The sequence below is a fragment of the Osmerus eperlanus genome, chromosome 15, assembly GCF_963692335.1.
Source record: "Osmerus eperlanus chromosome 15, fOsmEpe2.1, whole genome shotgun sequence".
Classification (NCBI taxonomy): Eukaryota; Metazoa; Chordata; class Actinopteri; order Osmeriformes; family Osmeridae; genus Osmerus; species Osmerus eperlanus.
The window spans coordinates 322,669-346,676 of record NC_085032.1 but is presented as its reverse complement, the minus strand read 5'-3'; the positions used below and the strand labels follow the sequence as shown (position 1 = coordinate 346,676).

At 40.4% G+C, this 24,008-nt stretch overlaps 1 protein-coding gene across 1 annotated transcript; it reads right to left on the bottom strand.

Moving 5' to 3' along the window:
• Positions 1-4,638: 4,638 nt before the first annotated feature.
• gyg1b (glycogenin 1b) lies at positions 4,639-23,396 on the bottom strand. The gene is made up of 7 exons (XM_062479100.1): positions 23,254-23,396; positions 21,923-22,058; positions 21,131-21,305; positions 20,673-20,835; positions 17,829-17,955; positions 7,713-7,929; positions 4,639-5,730 (listed from the first exon to the last, which is right to left on the bottom strand). Exons 1-7 carry the CDS (start codon positions 23,258-23,260, stop codon positions 5,593-5,595), a joined length of 963 nt encoding a protein of 320 aa, XP_062335084.1. The 5' UTR covers positions 23,261-23,396; the 3' UTR covers positions 4,639-5,592.
• Positions 23,397-24,008: the final 612 nt, after the last annotated feature.

The following is a 24,008-nucleotide window of genomic DNA, read 5'->3' as shown; positions in this document are numbered from 1 at the left end:
GTGTCCCAGGCGTTAGCCAACTCCTTCACCACTAACTGAGCTAGCTGGAAAATCAAACGAACCCCGTGGGGATCAAAGATTGTTCTTGCTCCGGCTTTAACTTCTGGATATTCAGCAGCGAATGGCTTCGCTCGCATCTTTTTCCGCTGCCATAACGGAACTACAAGACAAACTAGCGCACAACATCATCGTCATCGTTCTCAGCCACTCCCTCTTTTCGCTGATCGGACAGGTAGAAAATTAACCAGAGACATCTGACTTACGTACCTCATGCCCAGACCTAGTACGGAAGCAAAATCTAAATTGCGCGGAAGTACGTAGGAGGGCAGAGCCAGGCTAAGGGCCGTGTGCACACAGAGAAATGTCAAAAAGACGTGGTAAAGACGGTGGAGGCCTCGACAAAAGACAGAAAAACTTTAGTAATTCTGAAGTGGAGGTACAGCTGCAAGAAGTTAGCGACAAACGACACATTATATTTAGTAGCGTCAGCGGTGGATACAAAGGAGTAAATAAAACCGATGCATGGAATGCAATTACTCATGCAGTGAACGCTGTATCTGGAGAAGGGCGCAGAACTGATGAAGTGAAAAAGACGTGGTTTAACTTTTATCAGAATTCTGAAGCAAAAAAACATATTTAAAAACATAGCGTAGAAGACAGTCGACTGTTACAAATATCCATGAGGACTTCTCTTGGTAGCCTAAAGCGTCCTAACAAATAACAACAAATAAATCGGTATGATCACGGAATATGCGTTCCCTCCTCAGGGCACGATCTGCAAAATTTTGCAGCAGCAATAAATACGCCATTGTGTGGTGTTGTCCTAGTGTGCGGAATAAGACTACTTTGGGCCTATAAATACTGTGATAAGTCATTTATTATTGGATGGCAAGGTTCCCCGTTAACATAATTCATGTAAATTGAAAGCAAAGCAAGGCTAGTTTATTTATATAGGCATAGTACAATTCATATACAATGGCAATTCAAAGTGCTTTACAAATGAGCTGAAGTGTAAGTGTAGTGTGTATTTATTAAAACAAACAAACATATAATTATGTGTAAAATAATGAAAATTATTAGTTGCTAAATTATAAAGGAGAAATATATACAATTTTAAATTAGAATGGACGAAAACAGTATAACTACTTATAAACAAACATGTCAGCTCTCAATTGTGTGTAAGAGTGCTCTTGGGTGTCGTAAATTCTGTTCTTACCTAAGAACAAATTCCAAATAAGAAAATATTGGTGAATGGCAGAATCTTCGTGAAAACTGCGTAAGTGGGATTTAAGAACAAATTTGTTCTTAAGAACATTTGGTGAATGAGGCCCAATCATTTTGCTGACTCAGTCACTGGGAGGGAGTGGTAGGTCTAAGTCGCCACTTTCCTCAAGCCCCTTTGCTCTGGTGCCATCTCAATTTGATTATATGTGACAAATAAGAAAGACAAATAAGATTAATAAACTATTACATGAACAAATGCAACGAACCGCAACTAAATCCATGTTTTTTCTAAAAGTAATGGTTCGCAAATGACCTCAGATTTACTGTACTCAGCGTTTTTTTATGGTTTGTTTTTTTCCCCAAGTAGGCCAACTATGGTGTGAAATTAGTGCCAGGAGAGCGAGCTCTGTAAAAACGATTTGTAACTTGCAAAAAAGATTTGTGTCTCTGTAGAAAATGATTCGTGTACTTGCAAAAAAAAGTTTTGTGTCTCCGTAGAAGAAGGCAAGATTTGTGTACTTGCAAAAAAGATTTGTGTACTTGTAAAAAAAAGTTTTGTGTCTCCGTAGAAGAAAAAGATTTGTGTACTTGTAAAAAAAAGTTTTGTGTCTCCGTAGAAGAAAAAGATTTGTGTACTTGTAAAAAAAGTTTTGTGTCTCCGTAGAAGAAAAAGATTTGTGTACTTGTAAAAAAAAGTTTTGTGTCTCCGTAGAAGAAGGCGGGAACACTGCTCCCAAAACCATCTAAGACAATCAAATATAGCCATTTCTGTGTCTAGTATCATTGGACATTTTCGTCTGTTTATTACACAAAGAACGTCAGCGAATAAGAACAAAACTAGAATGCTGATGATTTCAATGGCGAGTCATTTGGTAAGTAGTTCAAAATATCCATGGGCATGTATCTTTAATGCAACATTTAAAGATTATTCGGTTAGCACACTCTTAACAGTATAAATTAATGGATAAGAGTCGTAGTAAGTAGAATTGTTTTTTTATGTAAATATGTATTCGGATATTTAATTAGACGACCAGTCATTTAACCTAGCATTAGTTGGACAATGTGCAGCTGAATGTAACTAATAAAGTAACTTACGTAAAGTTACTTACATAAAGTAACTAATAAAGTAACGTAATCTAATTTAGTTACTTTTAAAATCAAGTAATCTGTAAAGTAATTAAGTAACTTTTTAAAGGACAAATCAGTAAACCTTTTGAGTTTCATGTTGTTTAATTGTAACTTGTTTAACTGCATGCTCTTATGGTTCTTCCCTTTGGCACTTTTTTGGTTTTTCACAATGTATGCTTCATGTTTTGGCAGCTCGCAGTGTTTGGGGCTATCTCGTTGTTATGATCAGTGACCTATGCTCTTTTGTAAAGCTCTCTCTTGGAAGTCGCTTTGGATAAAAGCGTCTGCTAAATGCATAAATGTAAATGTAATCAGTAATCAGATTACTTTTTCAAAGTAACTGTGGCAACACTGCTTGTAGCTGACATTGTTTCTCCCGGTCTTCTTACTGGCAGTCAGACGCGAGGCCCCCGGTGGCACGAGGCCCTGTGCGGTCGCACTGTTGGCAATACCCATGCGACGATTCTGCAGGTCCCCATAGCTTTTCTTTAGCTCCTTGGTGTTGTAGGAGAAACGGCTGAGAAGCAGAGGGATGTGGAACTTCTGGCTTGAGTCAGTTATGGTGAAAGTTATTTCAACAAATGGATAGAAGCATGCCTCTCCCAGGCTCTCCCAGTACTGTCCTGTCTCAAAGCGCATCTTGTATACCCCAGGAGTGAAGTGAGCCCAGGGCAGCAGCCATCTTCATTGGTGGTCCCTGTCACGAGGAGGTTCCACGTAGCAGTGTTGGGGTCCAGTAGATGCAGACTGAGAGCCATATGGGAGCCAGGGAAACCTCTACCAGTGTTCAGTACATGGGTGGTTAGAGTACTTACTGGACCAGCCATCTCTGCACACTCGCAGTGTGCAGTCAAAAGATGGCTCCGTATGTGTTGGAGTCTGTTAGCACCTATAAAGTCATGCTACCTCTAGCCAGCGGATAATTTCTTGCGTTGTGTGTGTAAAAATTAAATTTTGATCAATATTGTGAGACTGCATAACACACTGTAGTGACATTCACATCCAGTCGCTTAAAATACTGCTGCAAAAGCGGAACTATTGTGGGTAGTAGATACGAGCATGCTACATCTAACCAGCAGGTCATTTCTCGCATCAGTTGAGTAAAAGTGGTATTTTGATCGATATTGTGAGTAGGCTACATGAACCCAAGTCTGCACGCTTGGCCATGACTACAAAAGTGACCTTAGAGAACTACAACTCTGTATTAACCTGTCTGACACGCCCCCGAGCGTGGCGAACTGTGGGAAGGCAAGCGATGCAGAGCGTTAAACGCTGTAGTGGACATGCAGCGTTAATTATTTTGAAGCGAATTTGCTTTTACAACCGATAATCAGCTGCTTTCAAAGGGGCTGGCTTGCGACCAGAATGACAATATAAAGTGGATAGGCATACTTCATACTACATCATGGGCACTATGCACTAGTTGGCAAATTCTAACACCATCTTCAAGCCAGGTTGTCACTCAACAGTGTGTTCAAACTCCCTAATGCTCTTGTGGCTGAATGGGCACACATTACGATAGATACACTCCAAAGTCTTGTGCACAAGAGAGGCAGCTGGTATGGGGAGGCAACTCCATATTATTTGCCCATAGTTTTGGAAGGGGATGTAGAAGAAGCTCATATAGGTGTGATGGTCAGGTGTCCACCTACTTTTGGCCATACAGTATCTTTTTTTACTATCCAGTAATATTCTATATTACCACTTGATGGCAATGTGATACATAACTTCTGATCAAGGCTGCCCATCAACAGAGAATAGTTATCATGTTTGCAAGTCTTACAGGACCTAAATAGATGCCTCAACACACTGTCATCCATAAAAGCCATCTACACCAACTAATGTTCACTGTATGGAATTATATTCACACCTTGTGATGTTTTAATATGTAACATTTAAATTGAATGTGTTATGTTAACATTAAACCTGCTGAATTGAGACAGACTGCAATACTATTGACACTATGCATAGAGAAATGTTGAAATATTTAAATTCAATGACATTTTTCAAGTGCATTCTGTATAGTTGTACACTAGTGACTACGGCATACATTGACTTAACATCGTGAGGTTTGATACCGTTTTAGAGATATGCCTTGTTATGTTACTTCCACCATGTCTAGTTACGCTAAAACAAAGCAAGAATTGTGATAACCTTCTGTCAACCAAAATACACCACACAAGGTAATTTCCTGTGGAAAATATTGTGCCTCCAAGATTTACAATGCAACATTAGATTATTTCATTATGTTAAGGCAAATCTTAGAAATAAAAATACAACTCATGGTTCTGGTCTGACTATTCTTTATTTTTCAGATAAAGGCGCTGTGGTACAGACAACATTTGGATCAAGTAAAACAGTAGCAAGCTAAGAGACAAGCCAGGAGGTGCAACACCATGAGGAGGTGCAGAGAGAGCTGTCACCAGAGGCTGGAGTGTAACAGGCATTCAGGGTCCAGCTGTCAGACTAAAGGCCAACTGAAAACCTACAGAGTTAAAATAAAAAAGTTGACTCTCAGCCTTGGCAAAGGTTTTTTAAACAGTATAAAAACTAAGGCAGTAGGTAAAGCACACATTACAAAAGCACTGTAAATTTCAGAGATTTAATAAAGATGCTACTTCATAGATTTGACTGACTGAATGGTAAAAAAGAAAAATAAATTGATGTGAATTTACATTTAGTCTCTGGCTATGTTGTGAAATTCACTCACATAAGACGACAAGACAATGCAATAAATGCTTCTTAGAAGTATAGAGAACATGAGGATGTGTTGCCATCCATGTTCCTACAGAAAGGGTTAATTGAAGTGCAACAAAATCCTATTCGCTAATTTGGCAAACTTTCTGACATGTTGTAGACTGCCTTTATTTTTCTTGGATAGGATTTATTTAATATCACATTCTGTGAGAAAATCATCCCAAATAAAAAATCTGTACACCAGTATACAGTACTGTATGTTTGTTGATGAATAGTAACTTCACAGTGTAGATAGATAGATAGATAGTATATCAGAACAAAATGACAACACTAAAATACTGCATTGGGGGCCTGCAATGATTGTTATAAAATTCATTTTCCATTGTAACAGTATTAAGTTGTCTTTGAAGGTGACAGGGGTCAAGTATGGGTGGACGTGGTATGCAGCTGAAGTGAAGAAGAAATTTAGAACTGGATTTCAGCAAATTATGGAATCAATCTATTAAACTGCATGTGCTCTCATCATCTATTTCCATTACAAATTTATTTGAGAAAAGCATCTAGCTTTTTTTGGATATTCTCAAAAGAGTCCATTCCCATGTAATCTGCCTGACCCTGCTCCCATTTCTTCTTGCGTTCTTCTGAGGACAAGGCTTCTTGGGCTGCATAGTCCGTTTTCATCTAGCCACAGAGAAATGCATGCCAGAAAGTCAGAATCCATCAATGGTTACACCAATTAAAGATTACTTTGCTGTTAATGCAGTTGTCTGGATTGACACCAAAACACACTACTGTCATTCTAAATAATTTTAAAGAAGTCTGTCACATATATTTTATATGTTTAACCTTTAATTGTAATTTAAAAAAATCCTTGAACTGGAATGTTACCAGATTTATAAAATTATATTTATATACACTGGGGGGTAATTGGGAATAATGTACAGATTTTGCTCTTATGGAAAGAAATTTGAACTTTTGTTCACCAATTGGCAATCAACTCATCACAATGTAGTAATGACTCAACTTTTGCCCCCCGGTGTATCATTTACATGTATACGATATACAGAAAACTTATCACAGCTCATCAATTCAAATAAAACCAAATTCATAATGAAAACAACAGTTTATACAATTAACAGTTATTGTGCAATTATATACAAGACAATAAATCTGACTCACCTCTAAAATGATATAATGAAAGACTAAGGGCCCTATTTTAACGATCTGAAACGCAAGTATCAAAACTCAAAGCGCAAGTAACTTTGTGTGTGGGACTCCGTCCCTGTTGCTATTATACCAGCGGGATAAATGACTTTGCGCCTGGCGCAAATCTAAAATGGGTTGGTCTGAAGAAGCTACATTACTAATGGGTGTGGTTTGGGCGTGCAATAAACCAATCAGAGCGTCATCTCACATTCCCTTTAAGAGCAGGCGCTTGTTCCATGGCGGATTGCTATTATAACGGCGGATTGGCCAGGCGCACGCCGGAGCGGTTCACAGCCGACGTTGTCGTCAGGGCCGTAAAAGATAGAGAAGTGACATTGTATGGGAAAGGCAGAGCAGTTTTCTCATTGCAATAAGTTGCCCACTGTGGAGGGAAAAGTCCGCTTTGTGTCGAGTGCAAACTAGGAATGATACTTGCATCGTTGACAAAGTCAATTGCGCTGGGTGCAATATAGGGCCCTAAATGTCACTGCCATAGCCGTAGCACTGTTTAGTTTGTTCTTCCTGCCAAGTGTTTTCTGTCTGTCTCCCTGTGTGTGTGTGACACCCACACACAACCCCAATTCCAAAAAAGTTGGGACTATGTCAAAATGAAATAAAAACAGAATGCAATGATTTGAAAATCTCATAAACTCATGTAATTCACAATAGATAATTGAAAACATATCAAATGTTTAAACTGAGGAAATTTTAAGGAAAAAATAAGACAATTTGGAATTTTATGGCCGCAACACGTCTCAAAAAAGTTAGGACGGGGGCAATAAAAGTCTGGAAAAAGTAAGTATTACTAAAAAATAAAAAGCTTAAAGAGGCAGAGTCTCTCAGATGTAAAGATGGGCAAAGGTTCACCAATCTGGGAAAACCTGCATCTAAATATTGTGGAAACATTTCAGAACAATGTTCCTCAACGTAAAATTGTGATGACTTTGAATATATCATCATCTACAGTAAAATCTAATACAAAAAATCTGAGAATCTGGATAAATCTCTATGTGTAAGGGACAAGGGTGAAAATACTGCATGCCCGTGATCTTCAGGCATGATTCTGTAATGGAAATCATTGCATGGGCTCAGAAACACCTCCAGAACTCATTGTCTGTGAACACAGTTTGCCTTGCCATCCAGAAATGCAGGTTAAAGCTCTATGATGCAAAGAAAAGCCGTATGTGAACATGATTCAGAAATGATTCTGATTCTCTGGGCTATATGTAATTTAAAATGGACTGAGGCAAAGTGGGAAAACTGTTCCATGGTCAGACTAATTTAAATTATTTTTGGAAACTATGGGCGGTGCATTTTCTGGACTAATAAAATGTACAAGTATTCCCTCTGAGTTCCGTATCTTGGTAAATAAACACTTTTAGTTTAGATCCTGCCTGCCTTTCCTTGCATTTGGGTCCACCTCCTGCACTACCACATTAAAAGTGTTGTTGACTGACCTCCACACATCCAGAGTTGAAGGGCTGATCACCATATTGCTCATGGAGCATGGGCACCACGGTGCTGGAGTAGAGGGTCCACCACTCCAGTAGGAAGGTGGGGTGTGAGGAGGCTTCCTGCATGTTCCCCTGGATCTTCTTTTCTTTGGGGTCAAACGTGTAGCTCCATGGCTTGGTCTGGCCTAGGAAATGGACTACCTTGGCGTTGCTACCGTATCTGAAAATGATGTAAAAAACGACAACTAGTTACTGAGTAATCCTTCTTGGCCAGGTGCCTTGAGTGTGCTCACCTCAATGGAACTACATTTACATTTATGCATTTAGCACGCTTTCATCCAAAGCGACTTCCAAGAGAGAGCTTTACAAAAGAGCATAGGTCACTGATCATAACAACGAGATAGCCCCAAACATTGCGAGCAGCCAAAACATGAAGCATACATTGTGAAAAAACAAATAAGTGCCAAAGGGAAGAACCATAAGAGCATGCAGTTAAACAAGTTACAATTAAACATTAAACAACAATTAAACAACATGAAACTCAAAAGGTGTAAGAGTGTACCTGTAGAAAAACAATCAACAGTAAAATAGTTCACAGCGAGTACAATAATTTAAAACCGGTACAACTAACCAACAAGAGCAACAAGTCTCTCAATAAGAGTCATTGTGATCCTGGAGGAAACTAACATCAGGTCCAGCCAAGCATTCCTAAGTGCCGTTGTACTCCCGGAACAAGTGCGTCTTGAGTCTTTTCTTGAAGGTTGGGAGACAGTCAGTATCCCTGATGGAGGTGGGGAGCTGATTCCACCATTGGGGGGAACACCCCCCAACTACCTGGGGGGTGTTCCCATCAACGTTGATTAAGGAAAAGCGAGACTTATTTCGCCAAGTCTCGCTTACTTCAGCAAGAGTTCCGTTCCATTTAAGTGGCTTATTGTAGTTCTAGACACGTAACCAAGGTAACTTATACTTCGGAACTTGCCTGCTCCGTGTCAGGAAAAAAAACTAAGATGTGTTTCAAATCATTTCAAACAGGCAGAAACAGAATCTCAAAAGACAAGTAAATTCCTGCGCGCAAAGCACTTTTTTCGGAAACAGACTAAGTGCAGACTTTTTGAAGTGCAGACATGAATGAATTTACGTGTTTACTTCATCTCCAAAGAATGTATTAATTTAAATAAACAAGTTAAGAAATAATGTCACTTTAACTGTTTTCAAAAGCCATTGGTTAATTGACATAAAATAAGGCCTTAGAAACTAAGCAGAGCGTCTAAACAAGTTACAATCAATTATGGCGTATCCGTTCTTTGACAACCCTGTGGATGAAGGTGCTCAGATTATACAAAGAGCGTTTATCCCACCAGCCCAAATGGTCTTCAGAGGAAGAGGTATAGGTTCAGCAGGCCCAGCATAGTTTATCTTGATAAACTATGCTGGGCCTTAAAAAATATATACATAGAAAAACACTTTAGCAACTCTTAAGGATGGCATAAACACATAAGAGCAGCCTACCATCCTTTGAAGAAAGTAGTAGAAAGGAGAGTAGTAGACTATAATATTAGAAATGAGGGTAGTAGACTGCAGTCTATGTAGGTAGGCCTAGACTATGTAGTCTGCTGGAATCACACACAAGGAAGAAAACTCACTGTAGCCAAGCCTTGACCACTGTTCAGTCTGTCTGCATCTCTGTGTGTCTTTGCATGTGGGACATTCTTGAACAGGATTGGTGACTTAAAAAGGTTTAGCAAAGGCAACTATGCCAGGAAATATGAAGGGTATACCTTGCTCCAAAGCAGTACCTGAATATTATCGTCAGTTTTCCAGGTAATCTTGAAACACAAAGAATCAAGGAGACTTTTTATTCAATTGTGTGTTGATTGGATCTGATAGGTCACGTGACAAGTGACATAGGAGAGTCTAGGGGGTAGACCTGTATACCGGAGATGAGTGACCACATGTGTTAAGATGGTTATTGAATAAAGAGTTATAACACTGTTATTGAGTAAAGAGTACCAGAACTAAACATGCTGCTGCGCCCGGTTTATAATAAGGAACAAACATAACATGGTGTCAGACGAGGATATTTCGCCGGAAGAAGAAGTAGAGTTCTGCACGCTGCAAGGATTAGCAGGAGAGGCTAACGCTAGCAACAAGTGTCGGATCGTCAAAGAAAAGAGACGGAGAGGAAACATAGATAAGCTAAGTCCACCTACACCTATGCCGCTAACAGGAAATCTGGCTGATAACTGGAAAAGGTTTAAGCAGAGATTCAACATATATATGGCTGCAAGTGGATGTGGAGCGGAGGAAGACGATAAGGTAAAAGCGTCAATCTTGCTGCACGTGATAGGTGAAGATGCATTGGATATTTACAACAGTTTCCAACTCGACGATGATGCTAGCCTGGATGAGCTAATGGACAAGTTTGAAGAGTACTTTGTGCCAAAACAGAACATTACATTTGAGAGATATAAGTTTTTCTCATGTGATCAAAAACAAGGAGTAGGTTTTGATCAGTATCTAGCTGAGTTGCACACACTGAGTAAGACGTGTGAATTTGGAAATTTGAAAGACTTGCTAGTTAGAGACAAGATCGTCTGTGGCATACCCGATAATGGACTAAGAGAAAGACTGTTGCGGGAGCAAAACTTGACATTGGACAAAACTATTAACATGTGCAGAGCAGCAGAAACCACACGTGCTCAAGCCAAAGAGCTGCGCAGGGATGAGACAGCAGTACATGCGATAAAAACAGGAGAACAGTACTCTAAGCATCCAAATAAATACAAGTCGCAAAGAGAGGCTAAAACAGACTTTAAATGTGGTAAATGTGGAGGGAGCCACAAACCAATGTCGTGTCCAGCATATGGCAAAGAGTGTCATAACTGCGGGAAGAAGAACCACTTCTCAAAATATTGCAAAGCGGAGGCCTTCAAGAAAAAGAAGGTACATGCAGTTGAAGAGGAAATTAAGGAGTTCTTTGTGGATGCAGTGCATATGAAGGAGGCTAAAGATGAAGAAGAATGGATAGTACCATTGACTGTTAACAGGACTATCATTCCATTCAAACTGGACACGGGAGCTTCAGTCAACCTCATATCTGTGAATGAGTATGAGAAACTCACTGTGAAAAGCAAAATATTCCCTGTGAAAACAAAAGTGAGTGGATACACGGGAGAAAAAGTGCCGGTCAAAGGAGGCTGCATCGCAACATTCGAACACCGCGGTAAGCAAATAAAAGCACTGCTGTTGATTGTTGATATGAGTGTCAAGCCAATATTGGGATTACAAGCATGCCAACGACTAAACCTTGTGAAGAGAGTCTTCGTAGTCTCATCTAAACCTTCTAATGACCATGACTCACTCACGGAGGAATACAGTGACTGTTTTGAGGGACTTGGATGTTTACCGGGGGAATACAAAATACAAGTTGATGAAAATGTGCCTCCAGTAGTTCATCCATGCAGAAAGATACCATTCAAGCTGAGAGGAAAACTCACAGAGGAGTTAACTAGAATGGAGAAACTAGGAGTGATAAAGAAAATAGATGAACCTACATCATGGGTCAGCTCCCTGGTCGCTGTGGAAAAGCCCAATGGAAAGCTGAGAACGTGTTTGGATCCAAGGGATCTTAACAAAGCAATCAAACGTGAACACTTTAAGTTGCCGACAAGGGAAGAGATCATGGCACAGTTTGCTGGGGCCAAGTGGTTCAGTAAACTGGACGTGTCGTCAGGGTTCTGGCAAATGAAGCTAGACGAGGAAAGCTCCAAGCTTTGTACTTTCAACACGCCAGAGGGAAGGTACAGGTTCTTACGTCTGCCATATGGGATCCTGTCAGCACCAGAAGTATACCACAAGAAAATACACATGATCTTTGAACACATCCCAGGAGTCGATACCATGATGGATGACATCATCGTGTGGGCGTCCAGCCGAGAAGAACACGATGAGCGACTGAGACAGGTGCTCGACCTGATACGGCAAGTAAACTTAAAACTTAACAAAGAAAAGTGCCTGTTTGGAGTTAAGTCATTGACATTTGTGGGGGATGTAGTCTCTGAGGCAGGGATTAGTCCAGACCCAAGGAAAACGTCAGCCATCGAGAACATGGAACGTCCTGAAAACAAGGATGACGTCAGAAGGTTTCTAGGTATGGTAACTTACCTTGCAAAGTTCATACCTCAGCTGTCAACAAAGTCAGCGCCACTCAGGTGTCTCCTGGAGGAAAAAAATGAATGGACATGGTCACATGAACAGGAAGACTGCTTTAAAAACTTGAAGAGAATACTCACCAACGAGCCTGTGCTCAAGTTCTATGACCCGGAGAAAAGCACACGGATTACAGCTGACGCGTCACAGTACGGACTAGGGGCAGTACTGCTACAGCTGCATGACAAAGACTGGCAACCTGTCGCCTATGCGTCCAGAGCGTTGACATCAGCTGAAACTAGATATGCACAGATCGAGAAGGAGCTACTGGCCAGCACCTATGGATGTGAGCGATTCCATCAGTATGTATATGGACAAGCTTTTGAAGTGGAAACTGACCATAAGCCACTGGTGTCAATCATGTCAAAGCCACTCAATGACTGTCCTATGAGGATACAGCGCATGATGATACGGCTGCAAAAATACGACGTGACTATGAACTACACACCAGGCAAGTACATGTTCGCCGCTGACACGCTTTCACGCGCAGTTGACAAAAATGAAAGGACAGATGAAATGGGAACAGCACAAATAAAGGCTTATGTGGACATGATAGTGTCATCTCTACCGGTTTCTGAAGAGAGAAGAGAGCAGATCAGAAAAGAGACAGAGAAAGAACACAGCATGAGAACACTAAAAGAGACAATACTGAAAGGATGGCCTGAACAAAGACAAACATGTCCAGCTGCAATACAGGACTACTGGATGTGTCGAACAGAACTCACTGTTGTGGATGGCATCATATACAAAGGAAACAAGTTTGTCATTCCACCAACAATGCGAAAGGAAATGTTACAAAAGATACATGAAGGACATTTGGGAGAAGAAAAATGCAAGCGGAGGGCAAGAGAAGTTATGTATTGGCCAAGATTGAACACAGATATCAGCCATACTACGGCTTCTTGTGAAGTATGTCTCACATACAGACCCAAACAGCAGGCAGAGCCGCTGATGCCACACCCAGTGCCCAAATACCCATACTGCAAGGTTGGAGCTGACTTGTTTGATTGCAACGGAAAAAATCATATCGTGGTTACAGACTACTACTCTAACTATCCAGAAGTTGCAACATTACAGTCCACAACCAGCAGAGTCCCAAAGGAACTGTTTTCAGATAATGGACCACAGTTTTCAAGCTGCGAATTTGAAGCATTCGCTAAAGAGTGGGGTTTTAACCACCACACATCAAGCCCAAACTACCCAAGATCAAATGGACTTGCAGAAAGCTCAGTTAAGATCATCAAAGGAATAATGAAGAAAGCACACGATGGAAATGAGGATTTTCACAAAAGTTTGTTGATCTACAGGAGCGCGCCACTGCAAAATGGCCTGTCACCAGCCCAGATGTTGATGGGACGTCGCCTTCGCACTAATCTGCCTATGCACGACAACCTGCTAAAACCAAAGGGAGCAGTAAAGGTCAGGCAAGCCAAAGAAGAGGAGAAGGTGAAGCAGAAGAAAAGGCATGACAAAAGTGCAAAACAGCTGCCTTACCTGAAGCCAGGGGACAGAGTCCGCCTTCTGGACTACTCGACAGGAATGTGGACACAGCAGGGACTTGTACAACAGGAGGTTGCACCTCGTTCTTACCTCATCCAGACAGATCGTGGATCAGCCCTGAGGAGAAATCGAGTGGACATCCGTCTACAAACCAACAGCTCAGAGACTGTCACAGAGCCACCGGAGGTGATAAACACCACTACGGGCAACAAAGACTGTCCGAGTTCCCTGAACACTACTGACTTTGGTCAAACCGTACCCAGTTCACCAGCTGTGAAAAACAGACCCAGCAGGATGGTTAAACCACCTGAGAGACTGATAGAATCCTGCTGAAGGAGTTATGGACTATGGGGGGAGAAAAAGATGTTTAAAAAATAATAAGAGGGGGAAAAGTCAATAAGTGAATGTTTATAGCTGTGGTTATGGCAGTATAATTTATGTTTGGTTTTGAATATTTTATACTGAGAAAACAAAGTTTGATGCTTGTGTTTAAGATAAAGTATAACATAAACAAATGTGGTTTATTTGTTATGTGGTAATGCAGTTACTTGTTTTGAATGCATTTGTTTAGATAGAAAATGCTTAACTTCTAAAGGAAGGGAGATGTGTTAATTGGATCTGATAGGTCACGTGACAAGTGACATAGGAGAGTCTAGGGGGTAGACCTGTAGACCGGAGATGAGTGACCACATGTGTTAAGATGGTTATTGAATAAAGAGTTATAACACTGTTATTGAGTAACGAGTACCAGAACTAAACATGCTGCTGCGCCCGGTTTATAATAAGGAACAAACATAACAAATTGTATAAAGCATTTTCATTGTTTAAAGTAGCCTATATGTTGACAAGCCTCTATATTACTTCATCCTCTATCTTCAACCCCATCCAATATTAAAGGTGCCATATACTGTCCCCATGGTGTATCCAGGCCCGCTGGAAGACTCAGGGGGTGACTGCCTGGTGCCCCCAGGGTTGAAAAAGCGTTTCTAAAATGCTCTCTAGAGTGGCAAAAATGAGACCAAGTGAACTGTCTGACATTCACATTGTGAAATATGCTTGAGTGCCCAGGGTGCCCCTTAACGCAATAAATGATAGTATGCCCTCTATAAATTTCAAAACATGTCTTAATGAGTTTCTTTATAGTAGAGAAAATGTGATGCAGTACCCTATAAGGTGCCCTTACAATGGTCTAAATTTGACTGTTCTCGTGCCCTTACTTCCAATGGAAAAGGGTGCTTTTATGAAGTGCCCTTTATGCTGCCCCTACATAAGTGTCCCAAATGGTGCCCTTTCCAAAGAAGACAATTAAATGCTGTGCAGTCTCCCCTACAATGTGCCCACTAGGGCATGCTTTCCCAAAGTGAGGCTGTGACGACACTTGGGGTGTCGTCCCATTCCCATTGTTACACTGGTGAGAGCCCATGTCGTGCAGTAGCAGCCCTTTAAATGTTTCCGCCCCTGCCCTTCAAACAGCCACAGTCTGCCACTGTCCAAGCCCCCTCTGGATCTGTGGAGGCAGACTATGTTCATTGGAAATCTGGGGCAGCTGTCCATACACTGTCAGCCAGAATAGTAATAATTGGATTTGGATTAAATATGCACGCGTAATATAATAATTATATATTCTTAGTCATGCTGAGCAATTTTAAATGACTGTTCTGCCAAGCAAAGTGTGCTACGGTTTGGGTCACCTTCTGTTCTGAAAGTTTGTGCTGGATCTGTGCAATAATACTTATTTCAGTGAATCCCCATTTTAGTCATGGTTATCTTTCCCTTTTATCTTAAAGCTCAGCATTTAGCCTATCAGTTAATAAATGTGTGTGGCAAAGTAATTTATTAATTTTGTTCAAGATGTGAAGACAAAAACATTATTAGCCCACATCAAGTGCAATTAACGATGGCCTTCTTCAGTGTTTTGAATGTTATCCTACAATTTTCAATTGCTGCCACGTTCCCTTTGAGGCTATTATTCTCAATCTCCTGTTGAGAATATTGAGCCATATGGGCTACTGTCAGAACGGTTTCAGACAGCTCATCAAATTGCACTAATTATCAGTAGGCCTAACTGCATATAGTTATGTTAAGTAGATTTAGTAGGCCTACAATTTACACATTTTAACAGTCGTAATGGTTTGACAAAAATCTCCCTTGCCGTGTTAATTGCGGCAACATTGCCCTTTTGGGGACAACTCCCCAAAAAATCAATTTACACTGCTGAAATTAACACCACTCTGCTGGTTTACGCTTTGCTTTTTGCAACATAACTCCTCTTTTTGACGATCATATGATCTGGGCTGCACAGTCTAAGCTTATTGAGGTCTAGCTTGAATTAGCGTTGCCTGTTAGTGGAACGGAACGTTAGTGGAACGGCTTGAGGCTTAAGTCTAAGCCTCAAGTAAATTTACCCAAGTGAGACTTATTCGTGTAAGCGCGACTTGCGTTAGCGACGTTGATGCAACACCCCCCTGGTTAGGAAACACAGGCTACAACAAATTAGTCCAGTTGTCAGAACAAATGACAGTTAACTTCTCAAAATGTCTCCCCCATGGCAATACTAGTGTTAACAGGTTTGATTTCAATCACATTTCCAATGTAATTTATGAGAAACATTCTGTAACCTAAGCAGGTTTACGACCGGCTCTGTCAATTCAATTTCCACATGAACAATCACATGCCAGTGTCTGGCACTCTGGGACAGTGTGGGCAGAACTTGAAGTTCTGTCAAACAAACATAACTTTTCAGCTAGTAAATACAAAGAGCAAAAAGCAAAGAGAAGAGGGACAATAAGATTGCCAGGGGATGCCATTAACCCATGTTAACCTTGGGCGGACCAAACAGCTTCTAATGAGTGCTGCTTTTCATAGGGAGAGAAAAAAACAAGATGTGAGAGACAGTGATTAATGAAGAGAGTGAGAGAGAATTACCATGTGCTCAATAAGGATTTAGGACTTTAAATGTAATGGGTCTATTCTGGTATTGGGGTTCAACCGCGTTATGACCCTGGTGTATATTTAACCCAACCAAAGGCGACGGATAGGAGGGGCACCTATGGGAGCTTAAGAGAGACAACTGCTGCTGTTACTGGCCCCTTTCTCTCTCCTCATTGGTAACCTGATGTCATGGCTCGACTATACTTCCATGTGACTGTGTATCTGCTTACTTTCCCTGTATACTCTTCTGCCCACGCAGTACCACAGTGCCCAAAGTATATTTTGGGTTTCACTAGTTGTGTGTGTCACAGCTCATTTGAAGTGGGCATGGAAGGACATTAAAACAATATTATACTTGTACTCATTTCGATACCTGTACATCGGTTATCAACAAGTTACTGACAGCAATGTTTTGTAATCACAAAGACTCCATGCGGCAGCAGCCTGCCTAATGCCATTGTCTGTAGAAAACCTTTCCTGCCAAGTTTAATAGTGCCAAAAATGACTCTTTCATGACCAAACTTGCTGCAGAGGAATTTGGTACCTATATTTCTCAGATCCCAAATTGAAATTCTTTGTCATATCTGAAATACTTGTTCAACCTCCACATCATCTATTCTAGTCACTTTTAGTTATAAAAGCAATTTCTCATTATTTTAAGAAAATTGCCAATGCTGTGGTACATTCATGCAAATAAATTATGTAGCCGTCATTTGCTGTTTCCTACATTATCAAGTTTGTTATATTGATGAAAATGTATTATATTGGTTTTCTGTTATACTGTCCTACCACCACAAACATCTAGACATTTAGTTCATAACAGAAGTCATTATTTAGCCGGTGTGTATCCTTGAAACTAACTCCTCAGGTATGTAACAGGCCACCCGCGTCAACGAATTGCTAGTTTTTCGTTGGCGTAGTTGGTAGTGATGGCGCTTGGGAAGCCAGAGGTGGTAAGTTTGAACCCAGTGCGGGATGATTTGCCCGATACCTCTGACGGAGTTTGCAAGACCACGTCTGTCACAATTACATGCACAATGGTTGAGCCAGTTGTCATAATTGTAGGCCTAATTCACCTTACAGCACTTGCATGTACAGTTCTGCTTAAGGGGTGTTTGGTATGTTTACATTAACATTTTTATTTTTTCCTTTGTGCTATGGAATGCAGTAAAATAGTGTTGCACAAGATCAAGCTAGTGTGGGCCAAGCTAGCTTCTAGCCTACTCCTTAAGTAGGCAAGTCCTTGCTAGCAGGAATGCTAAATGTTTCTAACATCAATTAGAATTGAGTACGGTGCATTAAAAAATGTGAAGCATGCGCCGTTATGTAGGCCTTCCTGTTTCTAAACAAAGTACATGTATGAAGTGTCTTTCTTTTGTGACGAAGCCACACACAATTACATTAACGCTTCTGGCAACCAATCAAAGATGAAGGAAACAATGGTAAGAGTCACTTATACTTATGGAGTACACATACTGCTTGAATGCTGGAAGGTACGTGTAGATGGCTATGCTGCTGAGATTGTAGATGAAGGGGAGGTGCTTTGATATGTCTGCTGTTGCCCAAGTGTTGAAGTAGCCATTCAATACCCCTTGGTCCCCTCCTGCAAGAAGAAAAACAATACGTGAATACTCAATGTTGAAAAATAACATTGCTTACATTGTTACCCTGACATACAGTAGATACACTTAAGTATTGTTTTCCAATTCCAATAGTTTTGTTATGTATTATTTGAACTAGAAAAAGGAATTCTCGGAACTGAGGTCTTTGTACAATGTCAAAGGCAAGAAGTAAAGAAATGACTTAGGTATTGCTTTCCTGAAAGGTTGGATGGATAAATAAGATGAAATTGATAGTGACAGTCAACTGATCTATACACCTCTAACAAACCTATTAAGCTGATGCGTGTTCACATTAGTCAGCGAGCCTTTGAATACAATATGTAAGATACAGTCCCCTCTTTTACTTATCTAGCAAGGGTACATGAACTCAGTACAGTAGAGGTTACAGTACAAAAATTGTAAGTAGCAGACGATAATTCTTCTAAAGAGCATGTTGCCCAACCAGCCAGATCAAGAACACCATGGAAACTGCATGAGGCACCTTCATGAACCCTGCGTCCCCGTCCCCCCCATCTCTCTCTTTCTCACACACACATGCACGTAATTCACATTGGGAATGAAACCAATCCTTTACCTCCTCAACAGTGATATGATTCAGCCACTACTATACATTTACGTATGCTATAGATTTGGCAAAAGGGAGCAATCCTTGCGCCAGTGAGTGTGAAAAAGACACAATGTACAGAACATGTACGACTTGGATGCATGCCTCGAAGACCGCTGCATTCCATTAGTCGAAGGGAAGGGTGTATTGTAGCGAAGTTCAAAGACAGCTCACTATGTATACTATGGTTTTCTGTACTTTGGCCCTATGCTACTGCATAGGCCTTTGCCATTGAAAGTTGTACCCCCAGAAAATGGTGCAACAGTTCATCAAGTCTACATTGAAGTTCCTAAACTAAATAATGAACATTCTCCTAAGCAGAGACCTGTTCTGCCATAATGGCCGCAGGTCACTGTAGTTTAAACTAGCCAACCAAATCACTACATCGGCTCCAGAACAATCTTCTTATGCGAGCAAGCTTCCCAAAAAATATGAGCCTGTAGCATCCTCATTTCAAAAGGATAAGGCGGCTGAGCCAGAATTCGCATCTTCCATTGCATGTTGACTTTGGCACCAGATGATGCTGGAACGACAGAGCGCCAAGATGCCGCCTTAAGGCAGATCCGACCGTACAATAAAAGGTGAAATTGAATAGAGAAGCCCTGTGACCAGCCTCTGGTGCCTCAAGCCATTTTAACATTACTCCCATTGGCTAGGAGATAGTGAGCTAAATGTGCTAGTATGGGAACATTATGTATTGCTTGTAGTAGGGCAGCACTCAGAAGAAATGCTAAAGGTCAGCGGAACTTCGAGCCAGTGCCCAAACGGAACGACCAGTGCAGGCTATAAATATACACATTTTCAAATTAGCATAAAGAGGGGCTATCACTGTCTACCGACTACACATATAATCAAAATGGTTTACATTGGACAAAAAATGTATATATACACATATCTCATCACTAATGTGAGAGTCCTACAGTGGATAGAGTTGCAACTGGATAACGTTGCAACAGGGCCTTTATTTGTCTACTGAGAGAGCTTCATACAGAAGCAAAAGACAATGTGCAACATTGATCTGAACTGAGCAATTTCTATGATGCCAGTCTTATTCCTGCCAACAGTCTCTAGTGGCAGCCAAAATGACTGTACTTCAAAGCATGTGCCACTATTAAGCACACTAATTGGTTTTTAAATAAACTTTTGATGATTGCAAAGAGGTTTCCGTATTGTACTGTACATTGCACATAAATTATAAAAAGTAACAAATCTATGTGCATGTTGTTCATTCTTCACATTTGCAAAGCTACACATGTAATAACAATACAATCAGTACATTCTCATGGAGGTGCCTTTACCACTTCACCACAGCTCTCAAAGTTACAGTTAGCTAAAATATTGGGAGTTTACAATCTGTGAGCATACAGACAATAAAACAAGCCTATCATGAATGGCCTTCTTGTTACTAGGAGAAATTGTTCCAAGTTCCCTCATGTAGCTGTTGGGTAAAATTGTAGAGGGCTGCAAGTAAGTGTTAGAGTGCCAACTCTATTATGCAATACCCCAAAAGAGAGTTGTTAGTTTAGCTTGAAGTATGTCAAAATGAAGAGAGAGTTCTTGATTTACCTCATGAAAGAAAAAACAAAATGTTTTGTGACTACACTGAGGCCAGAATGAAGACCACAAGTTAGTGGTGACCCTAGATGGAATAGTTTATTATCAACCCGGGATAGTTTTATGTCAACTAGTTCCCAATTTAAAATGGATCCTCAAATGTAACTTATGCCGCACCTAAGAATAACTTTAGAGCTGAGACTGGAGAGCCTTGTCTCTAAACCCCTTGCTGAAGGCAAAAGTAAACATGGAAGTTCACATAATGCACCGAAGCACTTGAAGGCCACAGTTGAAACCTCTCAATGCTTTAAAAGGACACAGATAAACACCAACATTTGGAACTTGATTAATACACATTTCACAGTGAAAACTTTATTTTGATGGGAATTTAGGTTTTCAGTTAGTGAGCATTATGAATTTGTGATACAAACCCACTGGTTAGCTACAGTCAACATCAAGTCAAAACTTCCCAATGCATATGGCTGTATCATAAGTACAGTATTAAACAGATGTATGCCAACAGACAAAAACGTGACTTACCGTCAAAGCTGCCATGCTCTGTGCAATACTGAAGAAGTTTGCCGTAGGTCTCAAGAGATGGACAGAACACAAACACACCAGAGTTGAAACAGTCTGGCCAACCGGGATCTGGAGCAGCTGACAGCTCCTCTCTGTCAAACAGCTCATCTATGTTTGAGACCACCTGTCAGCCAAACACACAAAGTGATAAACACACAACTGTTGTTACTATGACAATCATTACTGTACCAACATATACAAAGAAGTCTCTTGTAGCATCTTAGAATCCAATTAGAAGCCTGATTAAAATCTCTGGTCGTAACTATTAAACAATGCCAAGACCACAACAAATGCCACGACCAAAATACATCACCAGCACTGCTGTACTTGTTTAGACTAGCTGATTGACAAAGATCACTTGCACAAACCTAAGGAGATACCACCTCATAAAGTCTCTCGCTCCTCTATTAGGTCCTCACCAGTGTATCTGCATCCATGAAAACACATTTGGAGTAGTGTGTGAGTGCCCAGCAGTGGAGCTTGGTAAAGGTGATGCCCAGGTCTGGTCTTTTCATCATGGCCAGATGGGCAGTGTCACCACTATCCAACACATTCACCAGCCTCACCTCATCAAAGATCCTTTTCAGCACTGCCCTGATGAGACAATATACAGATGGGACATTTACAAAGTTTGTAATGCATGTTAGTAAAATGATGTAGCAATAACGTTTTTTTAGAAGCTGGCTTGATGCCACGCACAGAAGAAAAGCCTTGTGTGTAATTTATAAACACGTAAAAAATGTGCCTTCATGCACATCAAGAACATTGAACCAATTGTGGTGATCATTGTTGCAGTAGTACTTGGAGCACACAATCAGCATCTGGTATGCAACAAAGCATGTTGAGTCTTGGAACTTCAGTGGTTGCATAGTCGTTGACCAAGACCATTAACTGTCACGACTTGTTTTTATCTATAATTCTGTAATAACCTTCATAAGTAATTTAACTTATTGCTTTACTACTGTACAAATGCACACTGAATTCCTTGAGACAATCCAGCATCATAGGATAGGTCAAATAGTTTGGTCCTGTATGCTTCCACTGAGTTATAACCCCTGGAGTCATGGCAGATCAGTGATTTATCAAAGGAAAGGAGGATGAAAGAAAACATTTCAATTATAAATCAAGTATTCAAACAGGACCACAGATCAGTTGCAGAAGGTCGCATCATACTACGTGTTCCATCAGAAGAGGGAGGAACGGGTTCTTACTGGCAGGGCCCTGACACTTGAGGACCGATGAGTGCCACCAATTTCTTGGCTGTCTTGTGGTTGTGCAGGGACTTGCCCAACACCATGGCTCCTCTGGCATAGTTGTCATTGGTAGCCAATGTCACAAAGGCCTGGTCTGGATGAGAATCAAATAAATTATTTCAATTAAGTTTCTCTGTGAGATAATGTTAGTTATTGCTGTGATTGTATCCCATTATATTACATTAAAAAACAGGGGGAAGACGGGTTATAAATGCAGAACGATAATGTAAGACATAAGAACCTCAGAGGCAACAGCTAATTCCAAATCAAATAAATGAGTAAATTATGCCAAAATAGTCTGACAAATGTTGCTCTGACTGGAGCTCTCTCTAAACCATGTCTACCATTTCTGACCTTTTTCAAGTTAACTGGGTTGTATGCTGTAAACTGCCAAGTTGTGCTTGAGAGACTGTTACTTTCCATTTATATTGGGACCATTGCACTCATGTTTAAAACAAATCTGACAAACTGTAGTTGTGAGAACTTAAAGCTCCTCCTCCCCTTGTTTTAATTGGTTACTATAATCTGACCAAATGACAATATTAAAGAGACAATTATTTTTGAATCCCTGCTGCTCAGTCAATTTGCACTGACACATTAAAAGCAGTTTCATAAGCATTTCGCATATCCCTCAGTCCTACTCAGTAGTTGCTATGAAGAGGCGGGGCATCAAAAGCTTGCCTCATAAACACACAAATACACACACACACACACACACATGTATGTCAGTTAATAACTTGGTATTAGCAGACATTTTGGGTAACTAGTCTGGTGGCATCATTAGAACCCAAATAAAAGTTAAAAGGAAAAAGGTTTCAGCAAACGCCGCCTCCCCCCCCCCCCCCCTCTCAGTCGGTTCTATGACATAACAGCATTCTACAGCTAGGCACGCAGTGTTCAAAAACTACGTGCAGAATTGGAGTTCTTCGGGGAGGTTACAAAAACAGCAACAAGCTTTGGGCTTCATTACTTCCGTATAGGGAAACAGTCAAGGATATTACATTGACGAGACAATGCTTAACATTGGGTCAACATTTAGAAAAGTCCAGACTGATAGTCTGACAGAATTAAATATCCATGTAGTCAAATGACTAAGTTATCTAAACACCTGCAGAGCTCAAAAGAATCAATATGCAAAACCAAAAAATTGTGACTTTCATTGCAACAGATTATAGTCGACAGATGCATTTAAAAAAGGTCGCGATAGGCTAACTAAACCAAACGTTACTTCCTCCATCTAAAAAACCAAGAACTATCGTTTGTGCATGCGACTTCTGTAATGTACATACCTGCCATGATGTGAGAAGAAGTTGAAGCTACTTTGTAGCCTAGACTCGCGAGCACGGCAGCTTTACTTGAGGAAGAGACTGATAATGTACACAGAGGTGAATTTATACTGTCCGAGCGTAACAATTTCAATGGACAAGGTCACGTGAGTTTAACGCACACACCCACTTCAGTCGGCGTTCCATACTTCAGCAGCATGCGCCATTAAGCAGAGCTCTGCTCTTGCAACCCCACTAACAGCAGTATGCTTATATTAAGGAATATACCTTTGTTAGTGTAATTCACTGCATATTAAATAATGTTTTGATAAAGCCCATGGCGATCATATCAGTGATGCCAGTAACGCGTTACTCTAATCTGACCACTTTTTTCAGGAACGAGTAATCTAATGCTTTACTATTTCCAAACCAGTAATCAGATTAAAATTACTTGTCCAATTCACTGTGCGTTACTATTTTGTCATTAATAGTAAAATATATAGGCCTATTTGATTTATTCTTGCGTCTCTGGGAGTGAAGTCATGTAGCCTATGTGACAATTAAGTCAGGTTTTCTATGGAACGCCGAGTTAGTCAAAATTAAATAAATAAATAGATAAATAAATAGATAAATACATACATAAATAAATATGGCTATGAAATAAATTCTGAAATTAAAAAAAGATGGCAATGAATATATAAATATAGCATTATATAATTATTAGTGGTGGGCATAGATACATTTTTTTAATCTAGATTAATCTTACTGTAATCTTGGCG

Excerpts from the sequence above, each read along its gene's own strand:
- gyg1b (XM_062479100.1), bottom strand. Across the intron at positions 20,836-21,130 it reads TCATGGATGCAGATACACTG|GTGGTCTCAAACATAGATGA; the intron begins GTGAGGACCTAA and ends TTTGGCTGACAG. Across the intron at positions 7,930-17,828 it reads TACCTTCCAGCATTCAAGCA|ATACGGTAGCAACGCCAAGG; the intron begins GTATGTGTACTC and ends CATCATTTTCAG.